The sequence below is a fragment of the Cyprinus carpio genome, chromosome B19 (assembly GCF_018340385.1).
Source record: "Cyprinus carpio isolate SPL01 chromosome B19, ASM1834038v1, whole genome shotgun sequence".
NCBI classification, from domain to species: Eukaryota; Metazoa; Chordata; class Actinopteri; order Cypriniformes; family Cyprinidae; genus Cyprinus; species Cyprinus carpio.
In genome coordinates, this window is record NC_056615.1 from 7609208 (window position 1) to 7632905 (window position 23698).

Here is a 23698-nt window from a genome sequence, read left to right on the forward strand (position 1 = left end):
GGAGTCAAATGGGATTGATGCAGAGATAACCGCACAATTCGACATCTAATTTGAGTTTAAATGGACCTGCAGCCAGATCTCCTGTGTTTGATGGGCTCACACTCACAGTTGGAGGAATGATCTAAATCTCTGTCATTGTGTTCCTGTTCTCTGAACCTTAAAACTGCAGATGGGAATTGTAATGAATTTAATGTTTCTGGTTACGCTTCTGATTCCTAAATGGTTCCATTAATGATTCGTTTAATACTTTTAGTGAATGAATATTTTGGGGGGCAAGTGACATTCCATTTCCAATAGATGCCAAACTTATAAAAGTTCTTGTGAAGGATTTTTATGACTTTTTAAATGTCTTGTTAAAGGCAAAGAATCAATGCAATCCAGTAACTGGTTTGTTATACGTTTAACAACAATACTAAACAAACAAAAAATGTGGTAATATTTCTAAAATATGAGTATCACATTACCTACCAGTCAGTAGCCACACTAATTTAAGTCTCTTATTAAGCTGTAAGCTGTTTTTGACGTGAAGCTGTGTTTGACTCACTAAACAGAACTAAGTAATTTCAGGAATCGATCCACACTGGTTGTGCTTTAGGTCTTAGATCCGCTACAAAGAATCGGCTCATAACAGCCAATCATTCAGAAGTCAGGCAACACTGGTTGAGTTGTATGTTTTCGATCCTCTAAAATCAACCGACTTAATTTGTTCAGGAATCAGACTACACTGATTGTGCTGCATGTTTTTGATTAATTACTGGCTCATAAGAGTCATTTGTTCAAGAATTGGACTTGTTTATGCTGTGCCTGTATGTTTTTTATTCACTTACAATAATTTACTAAATATAATTATTCATTAGACAATTACACCACACCAGACTGTTGAATTTCGATTCCATATAAAAAAAAATAATTGGACTACACTGATTGTGTTGAGTACTGTATTTTGAGTATTTTGTTTGGGAATTGGACTACACAGGTTGCACTGTAGGTTTTTATAAATGGCTGATTAGAACCATTCATTCAGGAATTGGACTTAACATTGTATGTTTTTAAATCACTAAAAAGAACTGACACATAAAAAAACATCCATTAGACAATTAGACTGCCGGATGTACTGTATTCTTTTGAATCAGCGAAAAGAACCTGCTCAGTTGTTCATGAATCAGATTACATTGACTCTTATGAGCAATCCCTTTTTAGTGAATCTAAAACCTAAAGCACAGCCAATCGTTCAAGAGTTGTGCAACTCTGGTTGAGCTGTAAGTTGTAGATTCATTAAAACAAAAAGACCTATTGGAGCAATTTGTTTGATAGTTGACACTCTATTTGCTGTATGGTTCTGATTAAAAAGAACTGGCTCACAAAAGTCATTCATTATGTAATCAGACTACTCTAATCTTTTTTTTTTTCTCAAAATGGAGGAAGTTCTCAATACCCAACTCTATTTAAAACCCACGGATGCAGTAACATCAATTTGTGTTCATTCCAGAGGCTGCAGTGAATTTGGTTTCTCTTATTTGAGAAATCTGACACCATTACTTGAGTGAAGGGCAGCAGCTCCACAGCCATTTAACTCGCATTACTAATATGCCTGGGTCTTGGAATTACAACCTAGCCTTAATTAAAGGATTGAGTTGCAGGGAATTAATGGAAGAGCCTGGTTTGCAATTGTGCGACATTTCTTACTAGGCCATAAAGTTGGGGAATGTGCTCATTATGGGATACAGCTGACAAAACACACACAAATTCTAGAATACAACTGTACAAGAGTGTTTATTATTATCTTGTCCACAAAACATCTCAAATCAACTGTCAGGATATATTTGGTCATTAAATTGTTAAGAAATGTCAGAATGTACCACAAGGTCCTGGTTCAGAAGCAGATAAATGGGCTGTGCTGTAACCCACCATCAAGACACATCTTGTCGAAGAAAATGACACCCCATCATATTCGTAAGAGAGACTATCATTTTACAAAGAAAGACATCCTCTGCAATTACAATCGATTCTTTGACCTCTACAGACAAGCGGATATAAGCGAAGTGACAGGTGGTTGCTGGCTAATGATCATGGTTTGCACAAGTCGCCTTGCCATGCCACGGCTGCAAGGTCACATCGGGACATTGTGATTGGCTGTTCTGGTTGCCAGGTCACAGCTGGGCAGCTTGATTGGTCCTTGAGGTTGCCAGGTCACCAAACACATGAAGGCAGGCAGGCAGTTGTAAGGCTCCACTGATATGCATCACGTTCTCTGAAGCGCACAAAGGACGAACAAAGGTGTCTGCTATTTTTTTACAAGGCATAATTCAATAACGAAAGAGGTCGACTCAATATGCGGAGGAGAATCAAAACCAGACAAGCAAATAATGCATGACTTTGAGTAAATAAATACCCAACCCCCTACAGACAGTCTGGGGCGCAATCTCAGCATCCAGCCAAAGATCTCCCTCTCATCAACCCAGTAATCCTTTTTTTCCCGCCATGGAGTGTTTTCTCCAAACAGATTTGTTAGATTTGACACCAAATTTCATTTACCGCTAAATGCCAGAGTTCAGAATTGCATCGTGGCCCGATCCCCAGGCCTCCCAGAAGTAAATGAATCGGAGAATATTAGGAGACAGATCACTCAGCCGCCATGATGACTGAGGAGCCAAGGCACGATCAAACATGGAGAAAAAAAGTGCTGCTCGCCACGCTCTTCCACGACAGAGAGGTTTTAAACCGTGTCTGTGTTGGATGCTTTAATAACAAAGCAACGGAAGAATCTATCCATGCAGGGATTGCGGCACAGTGAGCGAGCCGCAACCACAGCTCCTGGCTGCTCTGCTGAATTGGAGTGTGAAATATGACCAGGCGCTGCTTAATAACACACCTGCTGTTTTGAACGTCTGTCCCTCTAAATCCTCCGCTAGCCCACTGATGGTTAATGCTCCTGGCTAAAAAGCGGCATGCTCTAAAGCGTGCCGTTCTTATAAATTACTGTTGAGCTCAGTCTGTTTGGTACATTCAAACACATGCAGTTGCACTATCAGAGTGTAATTATGCAGTTCCATTATTTGCGTCAGGAACATGCTACATAGCGGACAGCAGGTAACGACGTCTTTAAGTCTTGCTGAGAAAATATTCCAGTGCTCCATTGCTGTCAGCTGTCATGGCCATCGCCTTTGTTGCGCTGAACGCCGTGGTTGCAGTGAAGCTATTTTGCATTCTTTTTCTAAGCTCACTCTGTAATGAGAGGAATGACAATAAAACTACATGACGTGCATGCCTGCTAGATTTAACTGTGTGGTTTTAGTCCACCTCCTCCTACTGGTTTTGGATGTGGCTGCATTTACATGGCAAGGCCTAATATACAATGTCTGTTTACATTCACTTCGGATATTATCAACTAATGAATAATACCAAAAATTAACCTATGCCAGGCTATAAATTGATATTGGTCTGCCTTGTGTGGTTCAATGTGATTTTGTCTCTATTAAGGAGAGTCTGTCTGCACATAAAGCTCATAACAAAATAAAACAGACTGGAAGAAAGATTAAAAATTATGTACTTCAGTATTTCATATCAATCATAGGAACTCCCATATATTCTGTAACCTGAGCCTGTCATTTAACAATAGCACTATTCAGACAATAATTGTTTCTTAGGGTTATGCCTGTAAATTTACATTACATTTAGTCATTTAGCAGACGCTTTTATCCAAAGCGACTTACAAATGAGGACAATGGAAGCAATCAAAAACAACAAAAGAGCAATGATATACAAGTGCTATAACAAGTCTCAGTTAGCCTAAACGCAGTATACGTAGCAAGGGCTTTTAAATAATATAATAAATAAAAAGAAAACAGATAGAATAGAAAAAGAATAGAGCAAGCTAGTTTTAGAGGTCTTTTTTTATAACTGTATAATAAATGAAAAGAAAATAGATAGTATACAAAAAGATTAAAAAGGTAGTTAATTTATTTATTTATTTATTTATTTTTTTAAATAGAATTAGAATAGTGAGTGAAAAAGTTAGAGGGTCAAATAAAGATGGAAGAGATGTGTTTTTAAGCCCGATTCTTAAAGATGGCTAAGGACTCAGCTGCTCGGATTGAGTTGGGCAGGTCATTCCACCAGGAGGGAACATTTAATTTAAAAGTCCGTAAAAGTGACTTTGTGCTTCTTTGGGATGGCACAATCAAGCGACGTCCACTTGCAGAACGCAAGCTTCTAGAAGGCACATAAGTCTGAAGTAATGAATTTAGGTAAAGGGGTGCAGAGCCAGTGGTGGTTTTGTAGGCAAACATCAATGCCTTGAATTTTATGCGAGCAGCTATTGGTAGCCAGTGCAAATTGATAAAGAGAGGTGTGACGTGTATTCTTTTCGGCTCATTAAAAATTAATCTTGCTGCCAAAATTACATTGTGATGTAACGTATGCTGAGTTCTGTCAGTCACGTCTTTGCATAATACAACACGGTGGAGTCATCATACAGTCCTGCAAGTAAAATTATTATAATATTATTTTTTATATATACAGGTCCTTCTAAAAAAATTAGCATATTGTGAAAAAGTTCATTATTTTCCATAATGTAATTATAAAAATTAAACTTTCATATATTTTAGATTCATTGCACACCAACTGAAATATCTCAGGTCTTTTATTGTTTTAATACTGATAATTTTGGCATACAGCTCATGAAAACCCAAAATTCCTATCTCAAAAAATTAGCATATTTCATCCAACCAATAAAAGAAAAGTGTTTTTAATACAAAAAAAGTCAACCTTCAAATAATTATGTTCAGTTATGCACTCAATACTTGGTCGGGAATACTTTTGAAGAAATGACTGCTTCAGTGCGGCGTGGCATGGAGGCAATCAGCCTGTGGCACTGCTGAGGTGTTATGGAGGCCCAGGATGCTTCGATAGCGGCCTTAAGCTCATCCAGAGTGTTGGGTCTTGCGTCTCTCAACTTTCTCTTCACAATATCCCACAGATTCTCTATGGGGTTCAGGTCAGGAGAGTTGGCAGGCCAATTGAGCACAGTAATACCATGGTCAGTAAACCATTTACCAGTGGTTTTGGCACTGTGAGCAGGTGCCAGGTCGTGCTGAAAAACGAAATCTTCATCTCCATAAAGCTTTTCAGCAGATGGAAGCATGAAGTGCTCCAAAATCTCCTGATAGCTAGCTGCATTGACCCTGCCCTTGATAAAACACAGTGGACCAACACCAGCAGCTGACATGGCACCCCAGACCATCACTGACTGTGGGTACTTGACACTGGACTTCAGGCATTTTGGCATTTCCTTCTCCCCAGTCTTCCTCCAGACTCTGGCACCTTGATTTCTGAATGACATGCAAAATTTGATTTCATCCGAAAAAAGTACTTTGGACCACTGAGCAACAGTCCAGTGCTGCTTCTCTGTAGCCCAGGTCAGGCGCTTCTGCCGCTGTTTCTGGTTCAAAAGCACACACCTATGCACGGTGGCTCTGGATGTTTCTACTCCAGACTCAGGCCACTGCTTCCGCAGGTCCCCCAAGGTCTGGAATCGGTCCTTATCCACAATCTTCCTCAGGGTCCGGTCACCTCTTCTCGTTGTGCAGAGTTTTTTGCCACACTTTTTCCTTCCCACAGACTTCCCACTGAGGTGCCTTGATACAGCACTCTGGGAACAGCTATTCGTTCAGAAATTTCTTTCTGTGTCTTACCCTCTCGCTTGAGGGTGTCAATGATGGCCTTCTGGACAGCAGTCAGGTCGGCAGTCTTACCCATGATTGCGGTTTTGAGTATTGACCAGGCTGGGAGTTTTTAAAAAGCCTCAGGAATCTTTTGCAGGTGTTTAGAGTTAATTAGTTGATTCAGATGATTAGGTTAATAGCTCGTTTAGAGAACCTTTTCATGATATGCTAATTTTTTGAGATAGGAATCTTGGGTTTTCATGAGCTGTATGCCAAAATCATTAGTATTAAAACAATAAAAGACCTGAAATATTTCAGTTGGTGTGCAATGAATCTAAAATATATGAAAGTTTAATTTTTATCATTACATTATGGAAAATAATGAACTTTTTCACAATATGCTAATTTTTTGAGAAGGACCTGTATAAATGTAAAGCAATTTACTGCTTAGCTGTTGCCGACATTGCTTTAAGAGCTCCCACTCACATTTCTGTCATTTGAGCCTTAATTTTACCAAAAAATATACCTTATAGCACAGTGCAACTTGAAAAGGATGACTTTTGGATTCATTCCTGTGTTTAAATTCACAGATGTGTATTTGGATGGGAATTAAGCTTCCACACATCCCTGTTTGTAAAAAACAGTAAGCGATTTAAATTTTCTCATGGGTAGCAACAGAAAAGCAGACATTTCCAATTTGACTAATCTAATCCCTGTAAATGCAGAAATGACCTCAGTGAATAGAGATAAGAAACTAAAAGAAGAAATCAACAGTTGCATGTAGGTCAATGTAACCAGATGTCAGATATACACTAGCATATTTTTTTTAAAAGAAATTAATAATTTAAAGTTTTTTTTTTTTTTTTTTTAAAGAAAACACTTTAATAGCAAAGATGCATTAAATTGAATCAAATGTGACAGTAAAGACATTTATAATGTTACAAAAGATTTTTATTTCAAATAAATGCTGTTTTTTACCTATATATTAATCAAAGAATCCAGTTTCTATTAAAAATATGAAGCAGCACAACTGTTTTCAACACTGTTCATAATAAGAAATGTTTCTTGAGCAGCAAATCAGCATATTATTATGATTTCTGAAGGATCATGAGACACTGAAGACTGGAGTGATGATGCTAAAAATTCAGCTTTGCATCAAAGGAATAAATTATATTTTAAAATATATTTAAATAGAAAACAGTTATTTTAAATTGCAACAATATTTCAGTTTTTACTGTATTTTTACTCAAATAAACAGAGCCTTGGTGAGCATAAGAGACTTCTTTGAAAAATACAATCAACCAACCCCAAACTTTTAAATATATCAAATTTAAAATCACACTTGAAGTGGCCCGATCGGTTGCCCAAAATTCTGAACTCATAAGTGCTTTTGTCATTGCTGCCATCGCCATCTCTCAAAAGTTTCACCTCTGCGACCATCATTTATGCTTATACTTTCACCCTACCTGCCCCTTTATCTCCTCCTCCCGCTTCTCATTTGGCTGGATGTAGAAGCGTTAATGTGATCCGCCATGCTTCAGTAAAACACACTCTAATCTCCCTGGCTCTATGGGTAGAGTTGGACCCTCTCTGCTATTCCTGGCTCCGCCATCCCTCATGTTTATGGTCCATCTCTTATGATGCGTTTGTCATTGGAGCATTCGCTTCATTGTTCGAGAACCCTTGTGTTTTTGCACCTTTGATGAATAGGCAGAAAGGGAATAAGCGAGACTGACGTCAAGGTATTTTCAGGGTCTCCAAAGGGAAAGCGAGAATCCGAGGGAGGGAAGACATTGATAAACCATGTAACAAGTTAGATGTGATTGCATCAGCATCTTCTCCTCGCAAGCGATTGCGGTGGATGCGTGAAGCATGTTATGAAGTGGCTTGTAAAGAAAGTCCTCTCATTGGTTCTATTAAACACATGCAGCAGGGATAATTGGAAAGGAAATGCACATAAATGACATCGTAAACCTGCTTATGCCACGCAATCTTTTCTCTTGTGGCCACGCGATCGGCACTGTACAACTCATTACTTTCAAATAGCCTTCAGGGGCAGAGAATACTTGTATTCAAATCAATGGTCACATTATTAAACGTACACAAGAGCTTGACAGGGTAATAGAGAAAGTGTGAGTGGGATACGTAGAGAAGGAAGTGGGGGGGGGGGGCGGCAGCTGAGCTGGTCTGGAGGATTAGGATGCTATGTGGATCATTTCTCTCAAACGCTGTCCACAGGTGAGCCACTTAACCTAGCCAGTGCCGAAGATCAGCTGGATGATGGAGGTCAACGGAGAAATCACAGAGCTGATGACGCCAGCTTCACCACACCACTTTCCGGCCACTTCTGCCTTTCTAACACGCAATCCAGGATCATCACTTGCCGACATGTGTAGGTGAGTGGATCTGATTTCAGGATTTCTGAGCTAAGCTTAACCCTGGGTATTTTTGGACCTCAGGTTATGCCACTTTTAACTCTGGGTTAGCCAGCAATTCACACTAATTGGTGGTTTTAATTGTTTTAACCCTAGTGTACAGCATGAAACAACACTACTGTAGGGTTGTTTAGCAGCAGACAGTCGACTGTGTTTAGATTCGGCAATGAATAGCACTTAAAATGTTATCTAAGGATTTAACAGGGATTAAGACAGGGCTATTATATAAAGTGGGGTCAAAACGAGACCACTCAAAGTGGAAAATGCTTCTATTCTGCCTTTTTCTCTTCATAAAATCAGCATAACAATTTGAGAGAAAAGTTATCTTAAATATCACATTCATTTTTTTTTTATTATTCAAAATTCTAAACTGTTGTTTATTTCCAGTTTTGAATTAAATTCTAATTTCTAGATTTTCAATGTGTACTTATATGATATGATTTTAAAAATGTCTTTAATAGAGGTTTTTGTTATGCTCAACAACACAGCATTTATTTGATCAAGCATAGAGTAAAACAATATATGTATGATACAGATACGTTGTAAAATATTATTACAATTTAAAATATGTTTTCTTTGTAATATATTTTTAAATGAAATTTATTCCTGTGGTGCAAAGCTGGATTTTCAGCATCATTACTCCAGTCTTCAGTGTCATATGATCCTTGAGAAATATTTCTAATATGCTGATTTGCTGCTGTTTTTTTTCTTCTTTTTATCAATGATAAAAACAGTTGTGCTGCTTAATATTTTTAGGAAACCATTATACTATTTTTTTCCCCCAGAATTGATTTGAGAATTATTTCATAATATGTTGTAACATAATTTTTACTGTCACTTTTTGTGTGTGTGTGTGTGTATGTGTGTGAATATATATATATATATATATATATATATATATAAATATATAGACACATATACACATACACAGACACACACACACACATATATATATATATATATATATGTGTGTGTATGTGTATGTATATATGTATATATATATATATATATATATATATATATATATATATAAAAGGATTTTATTTTATAAAAGTGTCTTTGCATTTTTTCAGTAAATCAACATATAGATTATTATGGTATATTATTCATATATTAATTTATTATTAATATATTAAAACCAGTAAAGAGAAGGAAGCATTTTAACATCCAGAAAGAAAAAAATGATCCATTTCAGCTTTAATGACCAACCCAAGGCTTGAACAGTGTGCAACATGGAGCATGATAACCCAGGGTTAAAAATCCAATATGGTATATGAGATACTGAGTGTGCTGTCTTTGGGGAAGCAGCTGTGATGAGTGTTGCATCGTGTTTGACGTCACCTGGTAGGTGTTACAGATGTGTCATTTTCTGGAAGTCAATGTGGCAGGTGTCTTAACGTATGTGACAAGTCAGTAGCTGTGGTTGTGTTGTATTTTGGTGATGTGTGCAGTGGCAGGTGCAGGGACTGGATAACATGGACAAGAAAATAGCAAACAGGAGGTTTTCTGACACGCTGTGCTATTGGTGTGCACTGCTTCTGCAATTCCAGGTTGTAACATTCTGTGATTGCTCCTGAATAATTTATCAACACTTAAATAAAATGCGGCTCCGAAAATGAGGAGAGCTCAAGCTAACCCTTGTTTATTCTCTACGGTCTCATTCTCCCGCCTAACTGCACACGGATTTCATAGACTTCTGCTGAGAATGAGATTAGGTCCATGGATGCAGAAACCGGTTCCAGGTTTGAGTGGGCACTGCGAATGTCATGTAAATGCCATTGGGGAAATCGATCCAAAGGGAGACCTTTTTCTCGGCTACCCGTGAAATGATCACACACAGAGAGAAACGCAGCACTAAACAGACATTCAAAGGTGCATAGAAACATACACAAGATGAATTAAAACCTTCTCTGATAAGCACGGTGCTTTCATTCACACGGACACTGAAATGCTTCCATGTGATGATCTCTTACATGCTGTGAGCTCCATCGATAGGTGGTGAAAGAGAGAGAGAGAGAGAGAGAGAGAGAGCAAGATCGCACTGGCACTGTGTGCATCCTCTCTTAATTAAAATCCTCTAATGCGGCATGCTGAACGTTGAGAGTGCACCAATCACAGAGCTTCATTCTCAACATCAATATTGAATGGCAGCATCTCCTAAAGTCCTCTCTCTGGAGGGCAGCAGTGTGCTTGTCTAATGACTAAAAGCCATAACAAATACCAAGCCTTCATTACACTCATTCTTAGCCACCTATTTCATCAATCAATAGGCTACACCGCATCATCCTGTCTTACCCACTAAAGCCTAATGATATCCACAGACAGCGCCTGTTGCTTTTAAATGACCAGACAGTGCATTCAATCCCAGAACTTTCAATACTTCCTCTAGTCTGATGCAGTACATTGTCATTGTTAGATCTATAAGTGGTTTCTTAGTTGCGCATGTTAAAGGGATACTCCACCCCAAAATGAAAATTGTGTCATTAATCACTTACCCCCATGTCATTCCAAACACATAAAAGCTCAGTTCGTCTTAGGAACACAAATTAAGATATTTTGGATGAAAACCTGGAGGCCTGTGACTGTCCCATAGACTGCCAAATAAATAACAGTGTCAAAGTCCAAGAAGAACAGAGCTTTTACGAGTTTGAATCGACATGGGGGTAAGTGATTAATGACAAAATTTTTATTTTGGGGTGGAGTATCCCTTTAAGGCAAACATCCCTATAATTATTGCTCATACTTAGGGTTAGTGATTTGAACAAACACCTAACCCAAAAATTAAGCTTCAATATTTAACTCATCCCACTGCCAAATGATGCTAAATGATACCTCAAATTAAGCGACTATCTGGGGAGAGGCTATTACTTTTCTAAAGGAGAAGACTTCGATTTTTGCTTTGTGGATGATGAAGATGAAAAAGCCTTAACTAGATATTGAACATTATAGAGGAGATGGACTTATTTGACTTGGACTGGAAAGCAACCACTCACATCACCCTAGCAACCACTGAGCCACACCCTAGCAACCACAAAGAAACCCTAGCAACCACACAGCACACACATTTATTTTTACATTTTTATCTATATTTATGTGATATCAAAGTAGAAATGAATAGAGATTATATTGCCTGACTGAATGCTTGGGTGTTGTGGCTAGTTGCTAGGCATTTATTTGTACATTTAGGTGCTGCTAGGCTAGATGTTCTGGCTAGTTGCTAGATGTATCTAGGGTGAAATGTTGTTGCTATGAGTGTCTAAGGTGTTGTGGCTAGTTGCTAGATGTATCTAGGGTGATAGATTGTTGTTATGTGTTGCTAGAGTTTTCTAGCTGGTTACTAGCCATTTATTTATACATTAAGATGTTGCAAGGATGTTGTCCCTTATGAAAAAGAAGTTTATACAAGTGTGCTATTAGTATACTTCTTTTAAACTAAAAATAGGAAAGTATGCTTTTAGTTTACTTTTTATGTACTTCTCAGAAATGGGCTTTATGTACTCCTCAGAAATATACTTAAAATGGCATTTAAGTATACTTGACTTATACTTACAAAAAGTCTAAATATATTTGAGCTGTACTTGTGCTCCTAGAATCTGTGTTTTCATTGTTATACGGTAGAGGGCGCTAGTACACATCTTCTGTACATAATTTCCAAAAAAACACAAGTGAAGAAGAAGAAGAAACAACAGATACTAACACATGTAACCCGATCATCTGACATGAAACAGGATCAAAACTGTAACGTTATGGAATAAAATGTCGGTCGATGAAGAGGTAATAATTACAGTCAAGCTTTGGGGTGTTGATCGACTCCATCTACGTTTTGATTATCATTCTGAATCCAATTCAGAGTTGTTTTCTCAGCTTTTTGTTCAAAATATTATTTATTTTATTTTTTATTAAACTTGCCCACATTAAAGTGTTTAAAAAAAAAGAATGCATGAAGCTAGAATAAAATGTTTTTGTTTACAAGCAGATACCCTGTTCTTTCTTTGGATGTTTTGTATGTTCAGATATTCATACAACAAAATATTTACAAATTAAAACCTAAATAGGGACATCGTAGTATACTTAAAGTATGATATAAAGTTCACTTAAAGAAAACTTATGAGTATACTTGCAGTATAAAACTACTAAACTAGTAGTTTACTGAGACTATACTTCAAAGTGTACAAAGTATTTAATTAGTAAACTATCAGTATACCTATAAGTTCACTTTTAGTATAATTGCAGTTCAAACTACAAACATAGAGGTAAACTATTTACAAACTCAAAGTGTGCTACTGTTGTACTTAAAGTATACTTAAAAGTATACTTTTATATACTAGAAAGTGGGCCAATTTAGTCCCAAGAAGTGTTGAAACAGTACACTTACAAGTATACTACTAGAACACTGATATTTGTATACTTGCTACATAAAGTATACTTAAAAATATACTTGAACTTTACTTGAGTATACTTAATAAAATGAACTTGAAGTATACTACTTTTTGGTAAGGGGTGGCTGGTTGCTAGAAGTATCTAGGGTTATATACAGTATTGTTGCTATCAGTGTCTAAGGTGTTGTGGCTGGTTGCTAGGCATTTCTTTATACATTTAGGTGTTGCTAGGGTGTTCTAGTTGGTTGCTAGTGTGTTCTGGCTGATTGCTAGGTGTATCTAGGGTTATATCTCATTGCTTTAAGTGCCTAGGGTGTTCCAGATGGTTGATAGGCATATATTTATACATTTAGGTGCTGCTAGGGTGTTCTAGTTGGTTGAATGGTGTTCCGGCTGGTTGCTAGGCATGTATATATAAATGTAGGTGTTGCTAGGGTTTTCTGGCTGGCTGCTAGATGTATCTAGGGCAATTTGTTTTGTTGTTATTGTTGCTTTGGCTGGTTGCTAGGTATTTAATTATACACTATGGTGCTGCTAGGGTGTTCTAGCTGGTGGGGTTGCTAGTCATTTAATTATTCATCACGGTGTTGCTAGGGTGTTCTAGCTGGTTGCTAGGGTCCTCTGACTGTTTTCTAGGTATATCTCAGGTGATATGATTGTCTCAAAGGTCTAGTTTTTTTGGGCTGGTTGCTAACCATTTCATTATACACTACTGTGTTGCTAGGGTGTTCTAGACAGTTACTTGACATATCTACAGTGTTTTATCTTGTTGCTAACTGAGCAATTCTCATAAGCATCATTAGCATTTTGTGTCATGTGACTTCTTGGATGGATTGGCTCATTGTTTGCAACTGAATGATTTCCGTCTGTAGCCAAAGTAGTTTTAAGTATTGACACACATTATGAATTAGATAGTACAAATGTGATCCGTAACACTTAAAGGTATGTATAGATCAGTATAGCCACTGCTGTGCAGGTTATCATGACTGCTGGCAGAGGCAGGTGGAGGCAAAAACCATGTGATAACCTGGGAGTGTGTTTCCAGCTAGGTAAAAACTGTGAGAAAACACCATTTACTAAGTAGATGTAGCGCATAAATCATCTACTCTTCCCATCCCTCCTCCTAAATTGCTTTTTCTCTACCATGCTATCTCTCTATTCCCACAACCCCCTACTTTTGTGCCCCCTCTTCCTTTCCCCCCCTCTCTCTCCATCTCATTTCCTCTCCTTCATTTTCATCCTCCTCTCCTCTCTCATTTCCTGCCGGCCGGCCCTCCATCACCCTCTCTCTCAGTGTGCAGACATCACTGCCATATTGGGACAGTGACACCTCCATTAATCAATTTAGCAAACACCACGGGCTGATCTGCACACAGTGTCACGCACACGCGCACATGCCAAAACATCCAGGACGAGTATCTACAATTCATATTCTGGCCCTGTGGAAGTCAAGATCCTGTCTGTATGATACAAACCATACAACCTTCACACCTACGATTAATCAAATCAAATTATAAAATCCAGCTACACTCGTATGCAAAGCATACAGGGGCTCTCATCTGTGAGTGCTGTGTGAAAGACAGTATCATTTACAGGATGTACAGCTCTCAGCAGGTATCATTTACATGTGCTCTTTGTGCACTCAATACTGCAATGATCTTTTAGTATATTAATGAATGCTGCCCCCTTCAGGTTAGTAAAGGAACTTACTGACTGCTGAATGAAATGCTGCCCCCTTTTGACAGGAGAGTAGATTTTCATCTTACTCTTTCATTTTATTTGGGAACTTCACAGTACTTTACACTCAATAGTGCCACTGCCAGGTAGGGATGAACACCATACATTTCTTGGACAAATAAACGTAAAAAAAAAAATACCGGTGTTGCTTTAAGATTAAAAACAGAGGCATTTTTAGTCCTAATCTTATCAACGTGTTATATAGAACTGAATGTTAATTGCAATTAAACAAAAATATATTATAATTTAAATTTATATGAACATTAATTTTTGTATACACCTTTGAATTTAAGAGTGCTTTTTGGCAAAAGCTGTCACTGGGGTGGTACCTTTTCAGTCAGTACATCTTTTTTATGTAATTTCATAAAAACCTTTATTTTTGTATTGTCTTTAAAATATGGTTACAATGTACTGACAACCATTTGTGGTAAACTGAAATGTACTTTAATATAATTTATATTGAAACTTGTATGTCATGTATGCAGGGCCGCATTAAGACTATAAGGGGCCCCTGGGCTTTACCTTGGTAAGGTGAAATGTCTTCCATCGACTTAAGGACCCGATTGCCCGAGGCTAGTGTTGAAGTAACAGGGACTCAGTAGACGGAACGGGTCACTTGCCCGATCGAAGGGCGGGCCCCTGAGGCTTTACCGCTGTGCAGGGTGGCGTTTATTGTAGTTATGATATCGGTAATTGGTTGCCCCGGGCCCAGTGCTGTAGGGTGTGATATTAGTCTATGATACGAAGTGTTTGATTTAACGATCTGATATGTATCTGCAACTTTATAAAAAAAAAAAACAATTTTTTTTACATATTTTGCGCCGCGGGTTTCCAACTAAAAACAAAAACACGGTAGCGGTCGGTCATTCAATATCACGTTCCCGACTTCCTTTCAGAACAGCATATCTTCGCTTTACTTAATCTTATCGACCACCCGGTATAGGCTACAGCCTGCCCTGCACTCAGGACCGTTATGCACGCATGGACCAGTTTTTTTCTGCGTCATGCATTGTATTTGCGGGGTCTGTGCGCGCAGCATGTGAATAACGGTCCTCAGGGCAGACTGTACCGGTTGTAAATACACGGCCCTCAAAAAGTATGGCAGAGCAAAGTGTGGATGCCGCTGTCCTTTAAAGGAGGTTCAACTTGGACTGGAAAATGGTCAGTTACTGCTAAGAAACCCACATCAGGCAAGTCTGATGTATGGGAGTCTTTTTCAATGTATCATAGACGCAGATGAAAAAAAAACCTTTTGCGCAATGTGATAAATGCCTAAAAGTATTCCCGTTCAGCAATCACAGACTGGAACCTCGGGTTTAAGGCGGCACTCATGCATCATCCCAAAGGGTCAAACTACAAACTGGCATTTACAAAGTCGTAGGCCGGTGCCAGAGCAGTTTAAAAAGAGACAACAGAAAAATGTGTGTTGAATTTGTTTCGCCAAGATATTCGACTGTATGATACTGTGTCCGGAAAAGGTTTTAATCAGCTGGCCCAACATTGGTCGACACAGCAGCAAAAATCGGAAAGTTTAATGTCAGTGAGATACTTCCACATCCAAAAAAAGTATCAAGAAATATTAAAAGGAGGGCTCAGAGTCTGCGTTTTTATTTATTTTTTTCTCTTCGACATTTTTTCCCCTACTGTGTTGGCAGTAAATGTTAAATTTCGTATCTTGACAAGGCGAATAAAATAATAAATACAATTTTTGTGCAGACAACATTTATTTTCTCCGTGGAAATGGAAATGTGAAATTTGGAAACGCGATCTAAATTTAGCGGGATGGTCGGGGTCGGGAAGAAAATTATTCTAAGCAGAGCGGCGTTGTGAACAAAGAGTGTAATATATATCGGGAACGGGAGGATGCGGATATAACCCCAGCGGGAGCTGGCGGGAGCGGGACTTAAAAAACAACAGTCCCGCGCACGACCTCTACTGTGAGGGTTTTCTGCACACGCGCTTAGGGTGTTGTGTACAGTCAACACGAGTACAGAGATCTTTTTCATGACATATTATTGAGATTAAAAAGTAGTTTTAACATCAAGCACGTCCTACACGATTTCTCATTCATGCATTTTCTTTTAGTAAAGAAACGAAATGGTGCCCCAAATATCTTGCTTTAAAGAAGTGATACGAACATCAAGCGCAATTAAGTGTTTGCTTCTGAAGGGCATACGCAACTTAATAGTAACAAGAGTGCTTTATTAAATCGTTATGCCACTATGATAAGGCCTATTTAATTACATGTATGCAGAATTGTTCGCATCAACATTGCAATACATAAAAATTATTATAATCCACAGCTCTAGTGTGGTGGCTAACATAACTAGGCTACTGGGAGCTCAACTAAGTTGTTAAAGTTTAAAAGAGTTAATTATTTTGATAGACTATCATCTATCTGCTACTGCTGCCAGCCTGCTAGTATATCACAACCAACCTGTAAATGGCGGGGATTCCTTTTCCCCTTCACATTATCTGTATCTCATCTTTCCCAGGGCCTGCGTTAAATATGATGTTAGTTTCGGATTGCATTAAAATATAGTAACTTTGTAATTGTGTAAATGTAATTGAATAATTCACTACATTATGATCAAATTATAATCCAAATTATAATCAAGTAATTGAATAATTCACTACATTATGATCAAATTATAATCCAAATTATAATCAAGTATTTTACATGTGCTTTGTTAGCCAACACATCAAAATAAGTGCATTTCTTAAAAGGGGTCATGAAGTTCCTTTGTTTTATATTTTATACTGTTCTCTGAGGTCCACTTATAATGCTATCAATATTTTTACATCAAAAAACTTCATTTAGAAGTAATAAGCTATTTTCTGTCCTGTTTTAACCCTCCTCATCAGAACGCTCTGTTTAAATAGGCGTGGTTCAGATTGTAGACTCTGAAGTAAATGCCACCTCCTATGATTGGCTAATAGTTGTGTATGTTTGACAGTCTACGTCCTTCACAGATGGACACTGCTGTGATTTATGTCAAAAACATATAACTCAATACATACATATCATATAATTACTGTTGGATCCAAAATAGTCGGCACAGCATTGTCTTTCGTTTCAATCTTTCTGAAAATCCTGGGTCGAAGTGTGCCTTGTTTATGTTTAACGCAGGTGTAAGATTATTGATGCCATTTGTCTGGACTGGAAGAAGGCCACAGTCTGAAAAGACAAAGAACTCTTAAAGGGTTAGTTCACCCAAAAATGAAAATTCTGTCCCTTTAAAATTCTATCCCTTTAAGAGAACTGACTCCGGAACTCTGTCTCACAAGCCTAAGACCTACACTCAAGACACACCCAACACACCCAACTGAGAGAAACAAAAGTTTCACACCTCTGTATGATTCTCCACATCCACGTCATATGATGCGATTTCAAGTTTTCCTTTTTCTTTGGAGTGTTACAAGCTGTTTGTGAATAGATAAGATCCCTTAAGTTGCAAAGACTAAAGTCTGAAACCCAAAGAGATGTTCTTTATAAAAGTTAAGACTCATCCAGGCCCTCCTAAAACACCTCGTTTAAACACGCCTCCACATGTCTACATCACTGTGTGGGAAGATTCGCATAACACCACCCAAATGTTCACGCAAAGAAAGAAGGCATAACTTTTATTCTCGCTGTTGCCGCTATGTTGTGGAGACGCTGTGTGTTTTGTTGTGAAAGCGAAACTACTTTGTTTGGCCTTCCAAAAGAGGACACAACACTGTTCCAGAGCAGTTTAACCCAAATATTCAGATGTGTGCAGAGGATTTTATGGAGGACTGTCTCCTAAACCTGCAGAGTAGCCTACAGTGAGTCTGTGCTCAAAGGCTGTTTCTATAAAGTGGGGCAGTTCCAACTTTGCAAGGACAGTCTGGGCTTCTGACTCACAGACTGTAAGTACGTTTCCATATTTAAAGAATTTGCCACCAAAGATTCAAACGCGAGTTTTGAGCATTGTAGAGTAGCAACTGTTGTTTGTCATTTCTTTGATCACAAATGCAGACATGGTTTTATGTTTATGTGGCGTGATACACAACGCAATGCGTAAACAGACAGTATAAGTCATTTTAATCTGTAATTATGTCCCCACTGGATGCAACAAAAGCATTGTTTGTAATGGGTTTTATTGATTTTTGTCTCGTCGTGCTGAGACACGCATCACAGTATGTTAAGGGTTACTCCACCGCAAAATGAAAATTTTGACATTAATCATTTACCCCCATGTTGTTCCAAACCCGTAAAAGCTAGTTCGTCTTCGGAACACAATTTAAGATATTTTGGATGAAAACAGGGAGGGTTTTCTTCGTGTACAAAAAGTATTCTCGTCACTTCATAATGTTACGGTTGAATCACTGATGGCAGATGGAGTGTTCTGATGATGCTTTTCATACTTTCCTGGACCTTGACACTGTTATTTATTTGGCAGTCTATGGGACAGTCACAGGCCTCCCGGTTTTCATCCAAAATATCTTAAATTGTGTTCCGAAGACGAACAAAGCTTTTACGGGTTTGGAACGACATGGGGGTAAATGATTAATGTCAAAATTTTCATTTTGCGATGGAGTATCCCTTTAAGGGGCGTAACATTTCCGTCACACACTTGAGCCATTCAGCCAATCACAACGCACTGGATAGCTGGCCAATCAGAGCACACCTCACTTTTCAGAACGATGAGCTTTGTAAAAATTGACACGTTTCAGAAAGGCAGGGCATAGAGGAGAAACAATAATGTACATTTTGTGAAAAATAATGTGTTTTTTTTAACATTAAACCGCATAAACACATTTCATTACAACAAATACACAAAATAATGTTCTTTTTAGCAACATCATATTACCCCATTAATCACTCTTCCCCCTCTCTCCCTTCATTATCCATCTAAACACAGGACACTACAAAGATAATCAAAACCACCTTTCTTAATCAGAGTTTTTTACAATGCAGCTATTAATGTTTGATGTTGTTTGAAAGGACTCTATGTGTCTGGTAAAAGGGTCTCATTCTCATAACAAGATTAGAAAACACTGAAGACAGACTATGCACAGGTCTTTCACACAAATTACCTTCTGTATGTAAATCTTCCCACAGAAATCTTCCCTACCCACATGCAACCCCCAAAAGTGATTTGCTAAAACCCCTGCAATAAACAAACATTACAATTTGGTAACTTTGGAGTTCTTCTGGCTATTTAAGGGAGAATGACAAGGAGCAAATGGAATCTATAGACAGATCTCCCACACGATTGCTGTGTGTATTATTTTCTGCTACCAGGTAACTACTTCTAAATTCTTCATTTCTGGATTATTGATGATGTATATTATTGATTAAGGATTTATCATTTGAATTGGATTGTGAATTATTGTTTGCTTACCTGGTTAATAAATTGTTATACTTGATTTATTTTAACTAGTCTTTGTGTTGTTGTGTTGTTAAGTCTACAACACCTCAAAACTGTGCTCAGGTTAGTAACGGACTAAAATGTTTTAGAGCTCCGGCTAACACATTGGCATCAGTTATGTATACTTAGACTGTAGAAGCTAATGGGTTTTTCCATTTAGGACAACACTGAGTTGTTGACCAACCTAAATTCGGGTCAGCCTCAACCCCAGATTATTGTAAAATTATTCTTACTAAGTGTACGTGAGAATTTACAGCATGATTATATAAAGTTACATTAGAGGAAGTTAAGTTGGTCAACTTGGTTCTATAGTAATGATCATGACCTGTGTTTAGATATAGTCTTACTTTAATTTAGTGTACGGATCTATGGGGACTTATAAAAGTATTCTGGAATGAGCAAAGTATGGCATGGGCCGTCTTGAATATTAGTCAATCACCTCTGTCTAATGACCAAGACTGATGTTTTTATGGGTAAGAGGTATATCAAACAGATATAAGACTCAAAGTGCTATAGAAAACTGAATGAAGGAGTATAACAAAGTAAAGGCTAAATCGAATGATCAGGTATTTACCTGAAATTTTATAATTATTAGACATCTCTTAAAACTTTCAGATGATTTAAAGAGGTAATGTATTTAGGAAAATATATTTAACTAATTTTGTCAGATAAAATGAAAGACAGCACCACGCAAGAATCCTTCTGTCACGCCATTGGCTGCCGTATTTGGACCAGTGGGCGGAGCTTACACAGGGGCAGAGTGGGTGCTAGATCATTGACGGGGGAGCTGGGCAATCAATAGTAGATATGACTAAAACAGGGTATTATTATTATTTTTATATGAATAATAAAATAGCTATATAGGTGCATTTGAAGTGTTTATGAGGAGTGTGGGACTGCCTTCAATATAAGCTGTTTTTAGACTAACGAGGAAGATTTGAGTTCTCAAACTTACAGGATGTTTTTTATAGTACAAAAGATCAAGGGAATTTTAATTTCTCAGTTCATGATTCATTTAAAGCACAACGAAATACTTAAAACTTAATGTACTTTACATAATAATAACAATAATAATGTACCTTGAAGTGAAATTTTTAATGTAAAATTTAAAAAAGTGTACTTATGGGTTTTAAGAAACACTCATGAATGTGTACTCTCTTTGAATATTTTATAAATATTGTTTAATATTACCTGCAAATACAGATTCAAAGTACACTCAGTGTAGAGTCGGTACAATTAAGTGCACCTCTTTTTCACAAGGGTTCTAGTTGCTAAAAAGCATTGGCATATCTGTCTTAAAAAGTGGAGGGGACTAGGTTGTGGGGGGAAGGGGTGTGAAGTTGTCATGGCAACCATATACATTAAGCACTCATTCCCTTTCCTGGATGCGCTGAACAGGTAGCTAGAAGCAGGAAATATGTACATATAAATTTAATTGTACGGCACAACAGGCTTCAGTGTCAGTGTCACTCATTTGTGGGCATTTTCTGATTGCTGTTCGTGACTGAATGCGTAATGTACGGTAGCCGCACAGCACATGTGGTACAGCAGGTGTGGAACGGGTCCGGCAATGTATGCATGTTGTTAAGCCATCTTCTGAATCAAGTGCGCATCAATGATCATTAATCAGATAAAAATACTTTCTTTGCACTCAGTCTCTGATTTCTGCAATAGAACACAATTTAGGCAGAATTTTCACAGCCGAGCAATCTTTGCTGTCATTAACACGTACAGTATGTCTATTCTAAAAGCAGCGCATCCATATTTGTGCTTTGAATGTATAGAACTGTTAACTTTTGGATAATTATTTAATGTAATCTGTGTGCTTAACTCATTTATTCATTCATTAGGGTAGTATATTTAATCTAAATGTGCAAATATAAAGCATTCTGTTAATTTCATCTCAAAGAGTGTGTACGGTCCAGAGTGAGTGGTGTTGCACATAATTGTGATGGATATTGTTTATAAATCCTGATATGGGCATGCTAAGATTTATAGACTGTCACAAATGTATTTTGTTACATCAATGAATTAAATAATGAAGAACGAGTTGTTTTTTCTTTGCTTTATAAGCCTCCCCCATGGCTATTTTTTCAATGGTTTTTAAAAAGCGGTGGGGACATGTCCCGCCCGTCCAAGCTGCCAATTACATCTATGCTAAAAAGTGGATGAAATACAAATCTTGCAGCTTTTATATGTAAATGTAAATAATAAACAAGTGATCCAATGTATCTATTACTTGATTAGAAAAGTTGAAGATCACATAACCTATACACAGATAACACAACCTATATATCTGTCCAAATAGCGAATTTAATTTATGTGAGGAAAAACAGGAAGGTTTCAATCCAACGTGTGCAATAAAACGAAAAAAATTCTTCACTTCTAGGGAATTTGGCGTAACATGGAAATGGTGGTTGTACCCTAGTTGTGGGAGTCTTCTGTTTGGAAACTTCTGGATAATTAGTCCTTTTATAAAGTTTCAGTTTACTGCTAAGTACCAATGTCTCCTTAGTAATTACAATACTGGTCTTATCTACATAAGAATACAAACACATTCTTACCTGTATAATGTCTGTCATCTACAACGCAGGAGAAAGAGAATAAAAGAATTATAAGCAATGAATAAAATATAAAACTGATCTGAAATTGAAAGTACACAAACACACTAGCACTCACAGTGGCAGACAGGTTTGGGTGAGTCCCACTTGCCCAGTTTAGTGCACTGTGTGCTGTTTCTGCCCACCAGGATGAAACCCTCCAGACAGCTGTAGTGCAGGATGGTGCCCTCCACCGCTGGGCCTGGAGGGTGAACCGTAACACGGCCGTTCTCCAGAGACGTCCACACCCGTGCACACGGCAGCACTGAGGAGCACACACACCACAGCAGAGGGTCAGTTATACAAATATACTGGATGCCATTCAAAACCTCAGTGATGCTTCAAACTGTGGTGTTGACTTGATGCTAAAGGGTGGTTTATATCCATCTATGCTTCATGGGAGCAGTCTGGAATGGAAGTTTCCCTTAAAGGATTAATTACATTAATTTACCTTTATAAAGCATGCAGTCTTACCATTCATTTTTTTTTATCTTGTCAGCAATGAAAAGATGGCAAGAACAGACCGTATCACCCTGAGAGACCAATTATATAATGCACGATATGCTCAACGGCCATCTGTAGTACTTCATAGTTGCGTCACATAGTGATTGTCAAATGCATCTGCGCTTTTGTGTCAACACCTTTTTAAAACAGCACAGGACAGTTTAAAGGTTTGAATTGACAGCTTTTTTATGGTTTGTGTGTGTGTGTGTGTGTGTGTGTGTGTACTTGACCTAGCTTATTTATGGGGACAAAACAGCTGAAAAACTTATCCAGATGTTAGCTAAATCTGACAAAAATTCCTTTTTGAGAATGTCCTCAAAAAAATAAAATGGTTCAGCTCTGTTCAGGATAGTATACTACTCTTGCTTGTTCTTCAGTATCTTCAGTATACACTAATGTTTAGGATCACTGAGGTATTCAGATAGGATGCATTAAATCAAAAGTGACAGTAAAGACAATTAAAATGCTACAAAATATTTATTCTAATTAAATGTTGTGTTTCTGAATTTTCCATGCATCAAAGAATCCTGAAAAAAAAAGTATGACGATTTCCATAAAAAAATATGAAGCAGCACATCTGTTTTCAACATTAATAGGAAGATATGCTTCTCGTGCAGCAAATCAGCATATTAGAATGATTTCTGAAGGATCATGTGACACTGTAGACTGGAGTAATGATGCTGAAAATTCAGCTTTGCATCACAGGAATAAAATATGTTAACACAGAACATTTTTTACACTGTTTTTCTCTGAACTTTTCCCTCCCTCGTGGCCCCCTGGAGTCAGTTTGAAAATGGCTACACTAAGCATTATGCTGATATTCCATATAAAACGTCACCATAATCACTAATCACTTCATTCTGAGGTACTGTTAGTGTAAGGTCATCTAAGTCAGATTAATTTAAGAACAGATGTCAAAGAGAAGTTATGATTTATATGGTAAACATACACTGTGTGACTTACTATGAAAAAATCTGACATATT

General features: G+C 37.7%; 1 protein-coding gene across 2 annotated transcripts in view; it reads right to left on the reverse strand.

The window, feature by feature from the left end:
* LOC109063460 (gamma-aminobutyric acid type B receptor subunit 1-like) overlaps window positions 1–23698 on the reverse strand; it is a 130604-nt gene that overhangs the window by 63294 nt on the left and 43612 nt on the right. For both annotated transcript variants that reach the window (XM_042745955.1, XM_042745954.1), the window contains exons 5-6: window positions 22290–22475; window positions 22175–22192 (exon numbers count right to left, since the gene is read on the reverse strand). In XM_042745955.1, the coding sequence (XP_042601889.1) occupies window positions 22175–22192; window positions 22290–22475 (204 nt within the window). The remainder of the gene's footprint in view (window positions 1–22174; window positions 22193–22289; window positions 22476–23698) is intronic.